The 14,000-nt window shown below is 51.8% G+C and overlaps 1 protein-coding gene across 1 annotated transcript in view; it reads right to left on the bottom strand.

Annotated features, from left to right (window-relative positions):
- Rnf213 (ring finger protein 213) overlaps positions 1-14,000 on the bottom strand; it is an 87,654-nt gene that overhangs the window by 53,205 nt on the left and 20,449 nt on the right. Inside the window, exons 12-18 of the mRNA XM_077800526.1 lie at positions 13,460-13,613; positions 10,905-11,066; positions 7,722-7,811; positions 6,989-7,111; positions 4,388-4,568; positions 2,956-3,129; positions 2,628-2,777 (exon numbers count right to left, since the gene is read on the bottom strand). Coding sequence (XP_077656652.1) covers positions 2,628-2,777; positions 2,956-3,129; positions 4,388-4,568; positions 6,989-7,111; positions 7,722-7,811; positions 10,905-11,066; positions 13,460-13,613 — 1,034 coding nt within the window. The remainder of the gene's footprint in view (positions 1-2,627; positions 2,778-2,955; positions 3,130-4,387; positions 4,569-6,988; positions 7,112-7,721; positions 7,812-10,904; positions 11,067-13,459; positions 13,614-14,000) is intronic.

Below are 14,000 nucleotides of genomic sequence, written 5' to 3'. Positions count from 1 at the left end.
GGATTTGAAATTGTTTTTAAAAGACCACAACCAGCAGGGACCAGAGGAGCAGAAAAGTTGCCCAAGAGCAACAGGAGCTAGAAGTGGAAAGACGGCCACAGAGGCAAAGGAGACTTGGGGCCTGAGTACATAGACCCTGGGGACACAGTGACATGAACTCAGTCAGGCCTGGCACAAGCTCCTGGCAAGCAAGGACACTAGCTGTAAGGTCACCCTAGACCAGGGGAGGCAGAGAGGGAACAGGAAGTGGGTTCCAGGTGTGTTTAAGAAGCAGTGAGTGAGAGTCCAGCCCCACCTGGCAAGGGCAGGGAGGACCACCTGCAGGGCTCTCAGGCCTGGAGGCCTCTCTAGACACAGACCTGTCCTAGGCAACTACCGAGGACGGGGAGGATGACGCGGCCCTCAGGGAAGAAGAACTGGAGTAAAAGTGGGCTCACCTCCTCCTCTCCCTCTTGGCCCCAGGAACCTGGCAGCCGGCAGGGGCTGCAAATGGGAGACCCACAGGAGAAGCCCTCGAGGACCAGGTCAACACCAGGGCAGCCACAGAGCGCCAGGGGCCATGCCCAGAAGCCCTTAACGTGTCAGTCCACTTGTGGAGACTGTTTCACAGACACAGACAACAAAAATCTCTAAACAGAAGAGGGATATATATATATATATATATTTTTTTTTTTTTTGGGGGGGTACTGGGGGATTGTACTCAGGGGCACTTGACTACTGAGCCACATCCCCAGCCCTTTTGTATTATATTTAGAGACAGGGTCTCACTGAGTTGCTTAGTGCCTCACCATTGCTGAGGCTGGCTTTGAACTCACAGTTCTCCTGCCTCAGCCTCCCGAGCTGCTGGGCAGGAAAGTCTTTAAAATGCAAAACAGACACCCAAAAACCCAACAGTAGCTCAGAGGTAGCACGCTTCCTAAGCACGTGTGAGGCACTGAGTTCCTTCTCAGCACCACATACAAATAAATGAAAAATAAAGGTACATCACCACCACCAACAACAACAAAAATTAAAAAAGAAAAGCCTAGGTTCTGTTCCCAGCATGCAAAAAGAAAAGAAAGCAAGCAACTTGGACAAAACAAGAAACAATGCGAGGAGAAGAAGATCTTTATAAACACCAATAATCTCAGAAAGATAAGATGCTGAACACGAACCAGGAGAACACCAGAGTAGAGAGGTCTCTCAAGAAACAAGGGGAAGGGTCGGGGTTGTGGCTCAGTGGTACAGCACTCAAGAAGCCCTGGGTTCAGTCCTCAGCACCACAAAAGATAGATGAATAAAGGTATTATGTCCATCTACAGATAAAAATTATTAAAGAAAAAGTACCAGGCACTCTGCTGGCTGAGGCAGGAGGATAGAGCGCTCGCAGCCAGCCCCAGCAAAATCGAGGTGTAGGCAACCCAGGGAGACCCTGTGTCTAAATAAAATACCACATAGGGCTGGGGTGCAGCTCAGAGGTCGAGTGGCCCGAGTTCAATCTGTGATATCAAAGTAAAACGAAAAAAAGGAGTGAGAGTGCTGAAATGAAGACTTCAAGGCCCGGCTGTGTGAGGAGGTGGATAAGGCTCAGGAGGCAAGGCCCAAACAGGAGAGATGTCACAGGGGCTGGAAACCACACCAGGAGGCCCAGCAGCTGCTGATGTGAACCCAGGAAGAAAGAAAGCACAAACAACCAGTTCAGGAGAAAGCCCTCGAGCTCTAAGACTAGAGCTCCAGCTAAGGAACACCGGAGGTCGAGGAGACAGGAAGGAGATGGATGGCAGAGATTTATGACGTCAGGACACCAGGGTCAGTTGGCTTTCGAGAGCATCCAGAGAAGACAACGAGCCCCATGCAGAGGGTGAGCAGCGAGGCTGCATGTGACGTCCCCACGCAGCACCCAGGCGGCACTGTGATGGACATTCTGTCCCTGGCCCAATGATCAACCTACAGCAGGGGCACAGTTCTGAATCTGGCCTTCTGTGCCCCTTCCTGGCAAGCAGAAGATGCCACGCTCTGTCCAACAGGAGTCGAGGGCAAGCCCGGGATGCGGGACTTGCCCCACCAGCCCAGAGGTCAAGGAGACCCTGGGAGATGAGGGGAGATGAGGGCCACCTCCCCCCAGAGAAATGAGCCCTCCATCCTGGAGACCCTTCAGAGACGTCCGCTCAGACGGCTGGTCCAGGTTGAATTAGAAAGAAACACAATGGAAAAGGGGAAAAGGAGATAACAAGACAAGCAGAGCAATTCCACCGCTACAGAAGCTCTGCCGGAACGTGGGGTGGCCTGTGAGTCCTGTGTTCACGCCATGGCGAAGGCCTGGCCCGAAGACTGCTCCAGTAACTCAGGGCACCACTGGGCGTGACAGGGCAGCAAGTGACCTCGTGTGCTGGGCCCAGACTGGAGAGAGATCCCCCCCACCCCACCCCACGGGAAGCTGGCACAGGACGCTGGGAACCGGGATATGGACGGGCTTGGAGGCACAGCAACAGGAGCGAGAGCGGAGCCTACTTCCCCCGGCAGACTCATGGAAAACTCGGCTAAAAATGTATTTCAAAAGCTCTCCCCCCAAATAAGGCCCTGCTCTCTGTGGCCCTCTTCCCTGCCCCAGCTCTCAAGGGTGTCCAGAGCAACTGCGGGGGCAGTACCTTGGACGAGGTGCTTCACCTTCCTGCTCAGCTTGAGGAGGCTGTCCACCTGTTTCTTCTCTCTCTTCAGAAACACGACTTCTCCCATCCTCCAGTCCAGGGTCTCTTTCATGTCACATTTTCCCTCTTGGAATGAAAAACTCTTTTTCTCTGGAATACAATGACAGAGTCACCAAAGGCAGAGACACTTCTCCGTGACACCCCCTTCTCCCCTGGGAGTGCCCTGCAGTCACCATAGGAAGACAAGAACTCCTCCACTTGGTGGCATGGAAGAGGACACCCAGCACACGTGTGAACGCAGGCCTCACACCAGCCTGGCCCAGCTCACCTAACTGCCACAGGTCCAGAAACTGGGTTTTGTGCTTTAGGATCAGCTCCAAGTGTCCGATCAATATGGACCCATCCAGGACGTCACCAGCAACCTTCATGAAGACAGAGTTGGCAGCAGCCATCAACCTCTTGGCGTCCTCTGTGAGGTTGTCTAACAGCTTCTCATCCGTCCCTGATCAGATGAGGAACATGGTGAGTCCACGGACCCTCCGCCTGCTTGCTCTAGAACCTCAGCCCAGCGCCATGCCCACCTGACACTGGCTGCATTCACAGTGTTTCCAGAAGTGCTGCCGCCTCACTCAGCTGTTCCCATACCTGTCTTACCCCAGTGCTTCTCCTGGTAGACGGAGGAGACCCTCCCAATGGCCAATGTCAGCCAGGAGAACCACAGGGTTGAAGGCCTGAGCCTTCACAATCTGCCTATCTTGACTGCAGTTCCAAACTTGGAATGTGAGCTTTCAGATGACCTCAGAGGCTGAGGTTTTAAAATGTGCTTAGTTTACCTGCCAGACTATTTATCTCACAGTAGTATGAGGCTCAGTTAGTATCGTGGACAACAGAGTTACCTTTACCATTAAAATCAAAGATGGTGCGGGACTGGGGTGCAGAGTGGTGGTAGGGTGCTAGTCTAGGAGACCCAATGCCCTGGTTTTGTCCCCAGCACCACACACGTGCTTACACGCGCACGCACACACAGTTTTATTCCTAATTACAAAAACACAGAGGCAGCTGAGATGACTTCAGTGGGAAAATGGACCAACCCAGGCACATCTAGACAAAGGTGCTTTGCTCAGCAATAACAGGAACAGAGCTGTCGGGCCTGAAACCTCAGACGCATCCTGCTGCGTGTGCAGAGTGCGGACATTCAAAACAGAAGTGCACTCCTCTCCAGCAAGCTGCCGGGCCCGTGCACACAGCAGCCACCTTCATGACCACGCGCTGCTCCTGCACTGCTCCTGCCCCTCCTGTGGCATTGGGTGTGGCTGATTTTGCTGAGACCGTCATCTGCCCTGGGTTGTACTGCCATGCCCAGCGCTTTCCCACTACAAGATCTGAATCTAGCAATTTACACATAACCCTGCACGATCGTCTTCAGGGCAATGCAGAACAACTGGAAGGTGACGCTGAAGAGTCACATTCGTCATGGTTGACAGAGGAAGTCTCCAACACCCTGGGGAAGCAACTTGCCCCAAACACTTTCAGAGGGGCTGCTTCAAGGACAGTGTGTGCCCACAGGAGCACATGTCCAGCAGGCACTCAGCAGACAGTGGCTCTGCCGTTAGATGCTCTTTATCACCTGCCTGGGCACCCCCGCCCATCCTGCCTTTACCAAACCTCAGCACATGTAGGCTGAGGATCAGGTCATCAAGCACCTTGCCCTATTCTGCTACCTGAGAAAGGACAGCAGACCCAACCCTCCCTACACACACCATACAACTTGAAGAGCTGCTTCACATCTGGCCCCGTGAGCAGGTGTTTAAGAATCTCATCCAGGTCGTCCACGGCCTCTCCATTGTTCCTGGGCCAGGACTTGGTGATCACGGCAGACACAAGGCTGCCAAATTTCTGCAAATCATGACAAGAGATTCCCTCCAGGACACTGGTCTGAGACTAGAAGAAAATGAATTAAAAAGAATTTAGAAGATTTCATTGACTTGTATTTTAATGACAAGTTAGTACCCATTAGCATTTCAAAAATCTACTGAAGCTAGTTTTTCAGTGCCTAAAAAAAAAAGAAGACAACAAAGAAGAGAGGTTGGGAGTACCCCCCTGGTAAAGGGAGAGCTTAGCATGCTGGGAGGCCCTGGGTCCATCCCCAGTCCTGCAAAAGAAAGGAAAAGAAAACAAAAAAGGACCTAATATGTCCTAGAACTTTTCCATCCCCCTGTGGCCCGTCTCCTTACGTGAGGTACCAGAGATTTGAAGATGCACGCACAAGAACACCCCCAACAACCCCAAGTCACACGCCTCCCAGCTCACTGCCACCTTCTGCGTTTTTCTTAGTCTTGCCTGTCATAAAAAATACTCAAAACAAGATGAGGAAGCCTCTACTACATTGTGTGTTTCATGTCCGAAGCTGTGATTCTCATGAAGACTGCTCTCAAACACCAGACACGCCGATTCTCCTGATGCTTCACCAAGAAACAAAACATTTTCCTTCTTTAGGTTTACAATTTTGCAAAAAAAAAAAGTTTCAGTCATCAGTAAAAAAACACAGGGTGAATAAACAACAGACACTTTTTGACGTATAAAAGGACAAAAGAAAACATTAATAAGCAAAGCATAAAAAGTTATAGACCATGATGAAGTGAGATTTATCCCAGGAATAAAACCATGTTTTAACTCAAAAATCGGTCAATAAGCTGGGTGTGGTGGCACACGTCTGGTGAGGCTGAGGCAGGAAGACTGCAATTTGGAGGACAGATTCAGCTACTTAGTGAGGCTCTATCTCAAAATGAAAAACAGAAAGAGTGGGCTGGGGTTGTGGCTCAGCGGTAGAGCGCTCGCCTAGCATGCGTGAGGCCCTGGGTTCAATCCTCAACACCAGATATAAATAAACAAACAAAACAAAGGTATTGGGTAAAAAAAAAAAAAAAAAAAGCTATAAAAAAAAAAAGAAAAAGAGTTGGAATGTGGCTCAGCGACAAAGTACACCTGGGTTCAATCCCCAGTGCCACACACACAGACACAAAAACATGACTACATCATACCAATAGAAAAAAGAGACACAACCATTTTAATAGATACAGAACAAGTATCAGACAAAACTCCAAGAACAAGACCAGGACGGCCAATTTCACCCCTCTGACTGTCACAGAGTTGCTATCCAGTGCAATTAGGCAGGAGGAAAAAAAAAAACAAAAAACGGTGTTGGGATTGGAAAGGAAGTAGTATCCTCACAGGCAGATAACACGGTTGTCTATAACAAAACCTCGAAGACGATGCACTCTCCCATGTGCACCCCAGGACAGCCAATAAACGAGCTTGGGACGATGTGCAGCTCTATTTCCATATGCTAGTGATGAACAACCCAAAAACAAGATTGGGAAAATAATTTCTTACAAAGGAATAAGGTTATTAGCGAAGGAATAAAGTACTTACGAATAAACTTCACAAAACAAATGCAAACCTCACCATCTAAAACCTGCAAACCATAGTTGGAAGAAATTAAAGACCAAAATAAATGGGAAGACATTCCAGGTTTAGAGATCATGAGATTTGACATTAAGAGGTCAACACTCCCCAAACTGACCTACAGATTCAAAGCATGCTGGGAGGCCCTGGGTTTCGTCCCCAGTACTGCAAAAAAAAGGAAAACAAAACAAAAACTATGTCTTAGAAAAGACAAGAGCCCAGAAACAGGAACCTCTACTTCTTGGGACCCTACTGGCCAGCAATGAAGCTCAGGCCTGTGTAGGGTGGGAGGTGTCCATCCAGTAGGAGACAGAGCAGGGCGTTGGGGCCAGCAGGCAGCCTGGTATTGTGCAGGGACAACTCCTGCCAGGCTCTGGGGAGAACCTCCTCCCACTTTGCAGAAAAAAGCCAAGTGTACCAATAGACTGTTTCCCCTCCTTTTTGCAGTGCTGTGGATAGAACCCAGGGCCTCGCACATGCTGGACAAGCGCCCCGTCCCAACAAGGATGGAGTCTATTGGACTATTCCTTCCACAGATGTGCTGTTGACCTTTGGGGTCTTTTGCTGCATATCTGCTGGGCAAGAGTTAACAGGCCATAAACAAACCAGTGGCAACGATCCGATGGGCAGTCAGAGGTGCAGCCTGCCAGGTCACCTGCACCGAGGCTTGGGAGCGCCACTGTGGTTTCACCAAGTACGGGTACGCTTCTGCAGCAGAAAGACAAGCTGCATCTCCAGGAGTGGGCACCACACACTGCACAGCAGCATGGGGCCCAAACCAGGGAGGGGCTGCCCAGGACCCAATGCTTGGAACCGGCAGGCACTTAGGGCTGGCGCTGACCATGTTGGCAAGCAGCCGTGAACCCAAGCATGTTTCTCAGGAAGAGATCGGTCACCTGGCAGGCAGAGCTCACAGCTTCCATGACACACTTCTCAAACCTCCTGGCCACACTGTCCCGGAGGCCAGCTGCATCCCAGAGAGTGCTGCAGAAGACAGAGATCTGGAAGACAGGCCGCTCCTGGAACACACAGGTGGGTGGGCGTGAGGGCCTGGTGGCTCTGACTCCCCTCCTGCATGCCCCACCCTGCACATGTCCTCCCTGGCCATCACCAGAGGAGCAAAGATGAAAACGAGTTGGTCTCTTTTATACTGGGAAAAAAAAAGCATCCGGAATAGCTGCTTGCAAAAACATGGAAATTTTGAAAAATAAGCCATTTTTCCTTGCTTTTGTCTTCCTAAAAAGATCCATTTGATCAGGCCAGTATAGAACACTCGTATCACGTAGAAACCAGTCCTCATGGGTCACAGGCCTTCATTCAACATAAAGGGTAGTTGTTGAGTTCTCCCTGTCACAGTATTTAAGAAGGCCAGGTCCGTGGAGCCTGCACATGGAGGGTTTGATGACATGAGTGTCTAGAGTCCCCAGGATAGCACAATTCCATTCCCTGGCTCTTCTCAGGAATGTCACACTAGTGTTTTGGGGACAAACTGCAAAGGACTGATCAGAAAAAAAAAAAAAAAAAAAGGAAAGCTGGGGTGGATCCCAGGGCCTGCACATGCTGTAGCACCTGGTGCTGCCAGCAGTTTGGGCTCATCACCACCCTGAGGGTGTCCCCGAGGTCTGGTACCTGCTTGAGCCTCCCTTCCATGTCGCCCAGCAGCGATTCCTTCCAGCCACACTCTGCAGGAAAGTTTATTCCCACCAGCCGCCGCCAGACCTGCAAAACCCACGTGTTAAGTGACAGCCACAGGGACAGGTAAAGACCACAGGGACATCCTACAGAAAACACACAACAGCCAGGCACGGGGGCACCTCTGGTCCCAGCTGCTCCAGAGGGAGAGGCAGGAGGATTGCGAGTTCAAAGCCAGCCTCAAAAACTTAGCAAGTCCCTGAGGAACTCCGTGAGACCCTGTCTCCAAATTAAAAAATAAAAAAATAAAGGGCAGGGATGTGGCTCAGTGGTTGAATCTCCTGGGTCCAATCCCCACTAAAAGCACTTTGCTAAACCAATTGAAGGCACCAAGCTAACAGGTCCCCACACCCGGGCAGGCATCCCGTCCCCACACCATGTCTGCTCAGGAGAGGCAGCATTGGGAGGACAGGAGCCTGGAGCAGCTGCCCCCTCCCTCGTGCCTCCATATGTCCACCTGATGTCTGGATCAGGGTCCACCTCGGGACACACAGTGCATTTACTGATCACGTCTCTTTTCTGGAGAACTTCGCTGCCTTATCTTTCCTTGACAATTTAAGTTCAGGGCATTCTGTAAACTGTCTCTTGATCCCACGATTACAATAGGTTTGGTCAGGACACTATGAAGTCAAACCATGTAAAAAGTGCACTCGGTGTAGGGCAGGTGTGGCCAAACGTCTGCACTTGCCACAGCTGCCCAGCCAAACACCTTGGGCCTGACTGAGAGGCCCATGAGACCTGCTAGTGCCATCAGGACTGACAGAGAGGCCGGCCTCGGGTCAGGCTTGTCCGCCAGCTCTCCTCACTCACTGCCATAAGGGCTTCTGGGCTGAGCCCTGGGAATCCTGTACCTGACTGACCTCAGGATTGTTGAGTGATCCCTGCCTGCATCAGCTACTGTGCCTTGGTCACAGGGTGACAAGTGTTATATTGCAATTATTTCATCTACATTTCTTAGCTACCATCTTTAACAGAAAAATTTTAAATTTTTTTCTTCTCTGTTTATCAATTAATTTTATACCATTCCTATCATTTGGCCTTTTATTTTTATTTTTTTAAATTTTTTTTAATATTTATTTTTCAGCGGACACAACATCTTTGTTTGTATGTGGTGCTGAGGATCGAACCCGGGCCGCACGCATGCCAGGGGAGCGCGCTACCGCTTGAGCCACATCCCCAGCCCTCATTTGGCCTTTTAATAATCAAACTGTACCAGATTAACTAATGTGAGCATCTTCAACATGTTTCTTAAAGCATGGAATAGCTTTAGACTTAACAAAAATGCCAGAGGTAGCCCAGAGAATTTCTATGAACTCAGCTTTGTATTTATTTTTCAGTTGTAGGTGGGCACAATAGTCTTTATGTGGTGCTGCGCGAGCACTCACTCTACCACGGAGCCACAGCCCCAGCCCAAATTTCTATGCACTCTTGACCCTAATTCTGCCATCGTGACCATGACCACCCCTCAGCTGTCAAAACTGAAAAGTTCGCAACAGCAGACCATCGTCGACAACCCCTGACTCCACACGGGTCCTCGTGCGTCCCAGGAGGAGTCTGCACCGCCACGTGCGTCCACCCCCCTCCCTCAGCGCTTCCCGACACTCCAGCACCAGGAGCTCTTGGCCCCTGTGCACCTCCATTGTCCCGGGGAGGCGGCTCCCCTCCAGAAGCAGCTTTGTAAGACGGGAACGAAAGTTAGAAGGCACAATTGGGCCCTGTGTGGTGGCCATCCGGGGCAGGAGGTTCGCAAGTTCCAGGCCATCCTGGGCAACCTAGCAAGACCCTGCCTCAAAATAAAAAATAAAAATGTCTGGGAGGTAGCTCAGTTGTAAGGTGCCCCTGGAATCAGTCCCTAGTGCTGCCCCCCCATCAAAAAAAAGCCACGAAGTGAGGTAGGTGAGCTCAGGTCCCAGGGCATCATTTCTGTAGGTGCTGATGGTCCCAGGGTGCCCCTGCCACAGGGCTCTGGGGGGACAGAGCTGACAACTGTATGAATCATGAGTTTCACTGCTGTCTCCAGCTCCTTCCATACACAGAGCTCTTGCCTCCCTTCTCCTAGTGAGAAAGAGCCCCCCTTCCAAAAACATGTTCGGTTCCCCAGACCCACTAACTTTACTTGTAAAACAGCAATAACAGCAGCAACTACCTCAGCACAGCTGCTTAATTAATTTCCATTTTTTCTTTATATTACGACTACACTTAGAATCTTTCTTTCTTGTCTGTGGCTCCACGGCTATCCTTCAGTATAACTGAACGCCTGGGGATTATACCGCTTAGAATCCTGGAATAACATTTAATAATCCAATTGTGTTTTCCTGGGATTTTAGTGTGTTGATATAAAACTTCACAAAGCAGTTGGGGGAGGATGACTTTTGTCTTTGACTGAAACCTATGACCCCCTGGCCCTGGAGACACCCTGGTCCAGTTGGTTGGGGTACCCCTGCCCCATATCACAATGAGTCCGGCCCCTACTCTATGAGAAGACCACAAGCAGGTCCACAGTCTCCCTGGAAGACCGTGGCTCAAGGGGACAACCCTCCACTTCCAAGACAGGGGAGCAGACCTTTACTTGTGGTGGGGACCTCCTACCGCCAACTCCCCCTGCTGCAGCTCTCTAGGGACCCAGGCTCCTGGGTCTCAAGCGCTATACTGTGGAATCGCCACGTCCAAGGCCTTGGGGGCGGAGTCCATCTTGTCAAATGGCTTTGCTCAGCTGCCAGCTAGGGAATCGCCACGTCCAAGGCCTTGGGGGCGGAGTCCATCTTGTCAAATGGCTTTGCTCAGCTGCCAGCTAGCATCTTTACCCTACTGTCACCTTTACCTTCCATTTCCAGTGACACACAGCGGGCTTACAGCCTCAGACCTGAAGCAGAGCCCGATGGTCCTCCTGGCCACCCCTGCCTCAGTGTGACCACACCCCATCGCACTGTGTCACACTGTACCTGGCGGCCACCAACTCCCCGCCAGGGAAGGGCCAATGTCCCTTCCTGGAGAAGGGGCCAAGGCTCAAGGCAAGGTTCAGGATGAGCCTGGGCCTCCAGCCTGTGGTCCTGCTGGTCCAGCTCCGGGCATCCCCACCCTGGTGCCTGAAGAGGCTCCACAGACTCAGGCAAAGCGTACCTGGATCTCCTCGGGATACGAGAACTGGACACTTGAGCGTTTCAGGAACATGCTCTTCACAAACACCCCGCGTAGCCAGGATCTAGTGGTGGCCAGGACACTCTGCAGGACACTTGTCACTGAGCGCTTCCAGGCTGCAGCTCCTGGGTCCTCTGCCATGTCCTGTGGGCATATGAGAGAAAGTCACCTGCTCTGCGCTGCTCTTCCCAGCACCCGAGCCACCGCCCAGCTCTGTGCTTGATGGAAACCTACCTGACACAAGCACTGCGCTTCCCTCAGAACCCCGCACTCCCCTGAAAGGGGCGACGAGGGAGAGGAGGGGAGAAGGCATGGGTGTTACAGGTCCCTGCGCAGACCCCGCCTCACCAAGAGCCCCCAGCAGGCAGGGCACACGGAGCCCTGTGCTTTCTCCAGCTCAGGTCAAGCATGCTTCCAGGGAAGCCCAGCCAGAGGCCATGAAAACCCCTGGGCCCCACTCCTCAGGGATGGGAAGCAGCCACTCTGCTGGCCTGGAGGCCAGCCCAGTCCCCTTCCCCTGGGCACATTGTGGGGACAGCCCCTATCTCTCTCCTCTGAACTTCCACCACCACACCCACAGAGCCACCTCCTTTTGGGGACTCAAAGCCTCTAGTGACCCGATCCTCTCTCTTTGCCAAGGAGCACACGCATCAGACCTCACTTTAGAGAGGCCTCCCCTGAGGCCCTCAGGACTACACGGTATGTGCTTCCATGGAACCCACCTCCTGCCCCTTGAGGCTCACAGAACCACCCTGGGTCCTCCGCCTCAGCAAAGCATCAAGGGGGCCAAGCAGACGCCATCCTGCCGTAGGGAACCAACTAGAGTGGAAGAGACGGCCCTTTCAGACAGCACGAAGAGCGTGGTCCGCAGACACAGTGAGTGCAGAGGCACAGGAGCACAAGGAGCCGGGGAGGCAAGCCAACAGCAGGAGAGGGGACGTGGGCCCCAGGCAGGGTAAGCAGAGCACAGGGCACAGGCGAGGGCAGGCCAGGACAGCACTGGGGGTCTCAGGGAAATCGAAACAGGGGCCCTTGCATGAAGTCCCTGAACGGCACAGAACCTTCCAGAGCAATCCGGATGCCTCAGCGGGCATGCATGTCCCTTGTGCCCAGGCATTCTACCAACTCCCAAAAGTGGCCCAGCCAAACACCGGCCCATCCTGGTGTCATCCAGGGCTGCACAGAAGTGGTCGGTAAAGGAACGGCTGGGAGAATCCCGAGGCTGAGCCACCCCAGTGCCCTGACCTGAGCTCCAGGCCCCACGGGCAGCCGCCCAGCTGGCCTCCCAACGAGAGGCTCCCAACACTCGCCCCAGCGTGTTTTCGTTCTGGTCAATTTTGTCACTGCATAGCATTTTTATTTTTGGAGCAAAGATGGAGTATCTGTGACCACAGATCTGGGACACTGAACGACCATGACAAGTAAATCCAGGCTGGGGCTGGGGCTCAGCGGCAGAGCGCTTGCCTAGCACGTGTGAGGCACTGGGTTCAATCCCCAGCACCACATAAAAATAAATAAAGCTACTGTGTGCTCATCTACGACTAAATAACTATTTTTAAAAAGGCTTGGGATGGGGGCTGGGGATGTGGCTCAAGCGGTAGTGTGCTCGCCTGGCATGCGTGCGGCCCGGGTTCGATCTTCAGCACCACATACAAAGATGTTATGTTCGCCGAAAAAATAAATATTAAAAAATTCTTTCTGGGGCTGGGGATGTGGCTCAAGCGGTAGCGCGCCCGTCTAGCATGCGCGGGGCCCGGGTTCGATCCTCAGCACCACATACAAAGATGTTGTGTCTGCCGAAAACTAAGAAATAAAATGTTAAAATGCTCTCTCTCCTCACTCTCTCTTTAAAAAAAAAAAAAAAAAAAATTCTTTCTCTCTCTCCCAAAAAGAAAAAAAAAAAAAAAGGCTAGGGCTGTGGCTCAGTGGTTAGGCACCCTTGGGTTCAACTCCAGGACCAAAAAAAAAAAAAAAAAGAAATCATTCTTAGAGTGTGTCTGCGGTATCTTAAAGAAGTAAGGCTGCAAGGAATAAGGTGAAGACAGACTCGACCACCTCCATCGTGACCTCACAGTCCTGATGCCCCCAGCAAGACTCGGGTGAGAGGAGAGAGGGTGAAGGCCGGGGCAGCGGGTCTCCAGAGGCAGGAAGCAGCGTCCCTCTGGGGCACGAGGGCAAGGATGACTGCAGGCCGAGGGGTGCCAGGGCCTGAGCTGGGCAGCTGGGCAGCTGGGCAGCAGGGCCCAGGCCCCACAGCCGTGCTGTGCCCCAGCAAGGATGGAAGACCTTGGGCGGGGAAATAGGCCTAGATTTCTGTGAACAACAGAATCAAGGGAAAAAAAGGGTCATCTCCTTGGTGAGGCCAGGCGCCAGGTGTGTGGTCTGCACACGGCTGAACCCATCCAGTGGGTGCCTGAGAGCTGACTCGACCACTCTCTCTGCCCCAGGCCTCCCAGGACTCCACACGTTCCAAATCAGGCTGTGTGGAGTCAGATTCCATGGATGGGCCTGGCGTTTGGTACCTAAATGCCACTTACCACAGCAGGACCAAGTCCAAGGACTCTGACAATGACACAGGCAGACAAGGCGGGGATCTCAAAGTACTTCGGGGTTTTGGTGATCTTGCAGACAGCTTCATGAAGCTTCAGGCACACGGTCAAATAGGACTCTAATGATGTCTTCTCCAGAATCCTACCCACCAGGTATCCAGAGAGATCAGTGAAGTCGTTAGGAAATGAGGAAACGATACCCATTATGAGTTACCAGTCCCTTCCCTTTTAAAGACCTACAAGCTAGGACTCCCAGCTTCTCAGGAGGCTGAGGTAGGAGGATGACCAAGTTCAAGGCCAGCCTAACAACTTAGCAGGACCCTAACTCAAAATCAGTAGAAGGGCTGGGGATGCACTTCAGGCTCAATCTCTACTACTATCAATAAATTACTTAAAATAAATTACCTACAAGTAAAGCATTTATTTGGTCTCCTCTAGGTAACATTACAATGGGTCTAAAAGCGGTGAATAAAATAAAAAGGGAACACAGAGTAGGCATCATGGCACACGCCTGTAATCCCAGCTACTT

The sequence above is a fragment of the Urocitellus parryii genome, chromosome 7, assembly GCF_045843805.1.
Source record: "Urocitellus parryii isolate mUroPar1 chromosome 7, mUroPar1.hap1, whole genome shotgun sequence".
Taxonomy (NCBI): domain Eukaryota; kingdom Metazoa; phylum Chordata; class Mammalia; order Rodentia; family Sciuridae; genus Urocitellus; species Urocitellus parryii.
Note: the sequence above shows the minus strand (reverse complement) of the source record. Positions and strands in the feature narration are given on the sequence as shown.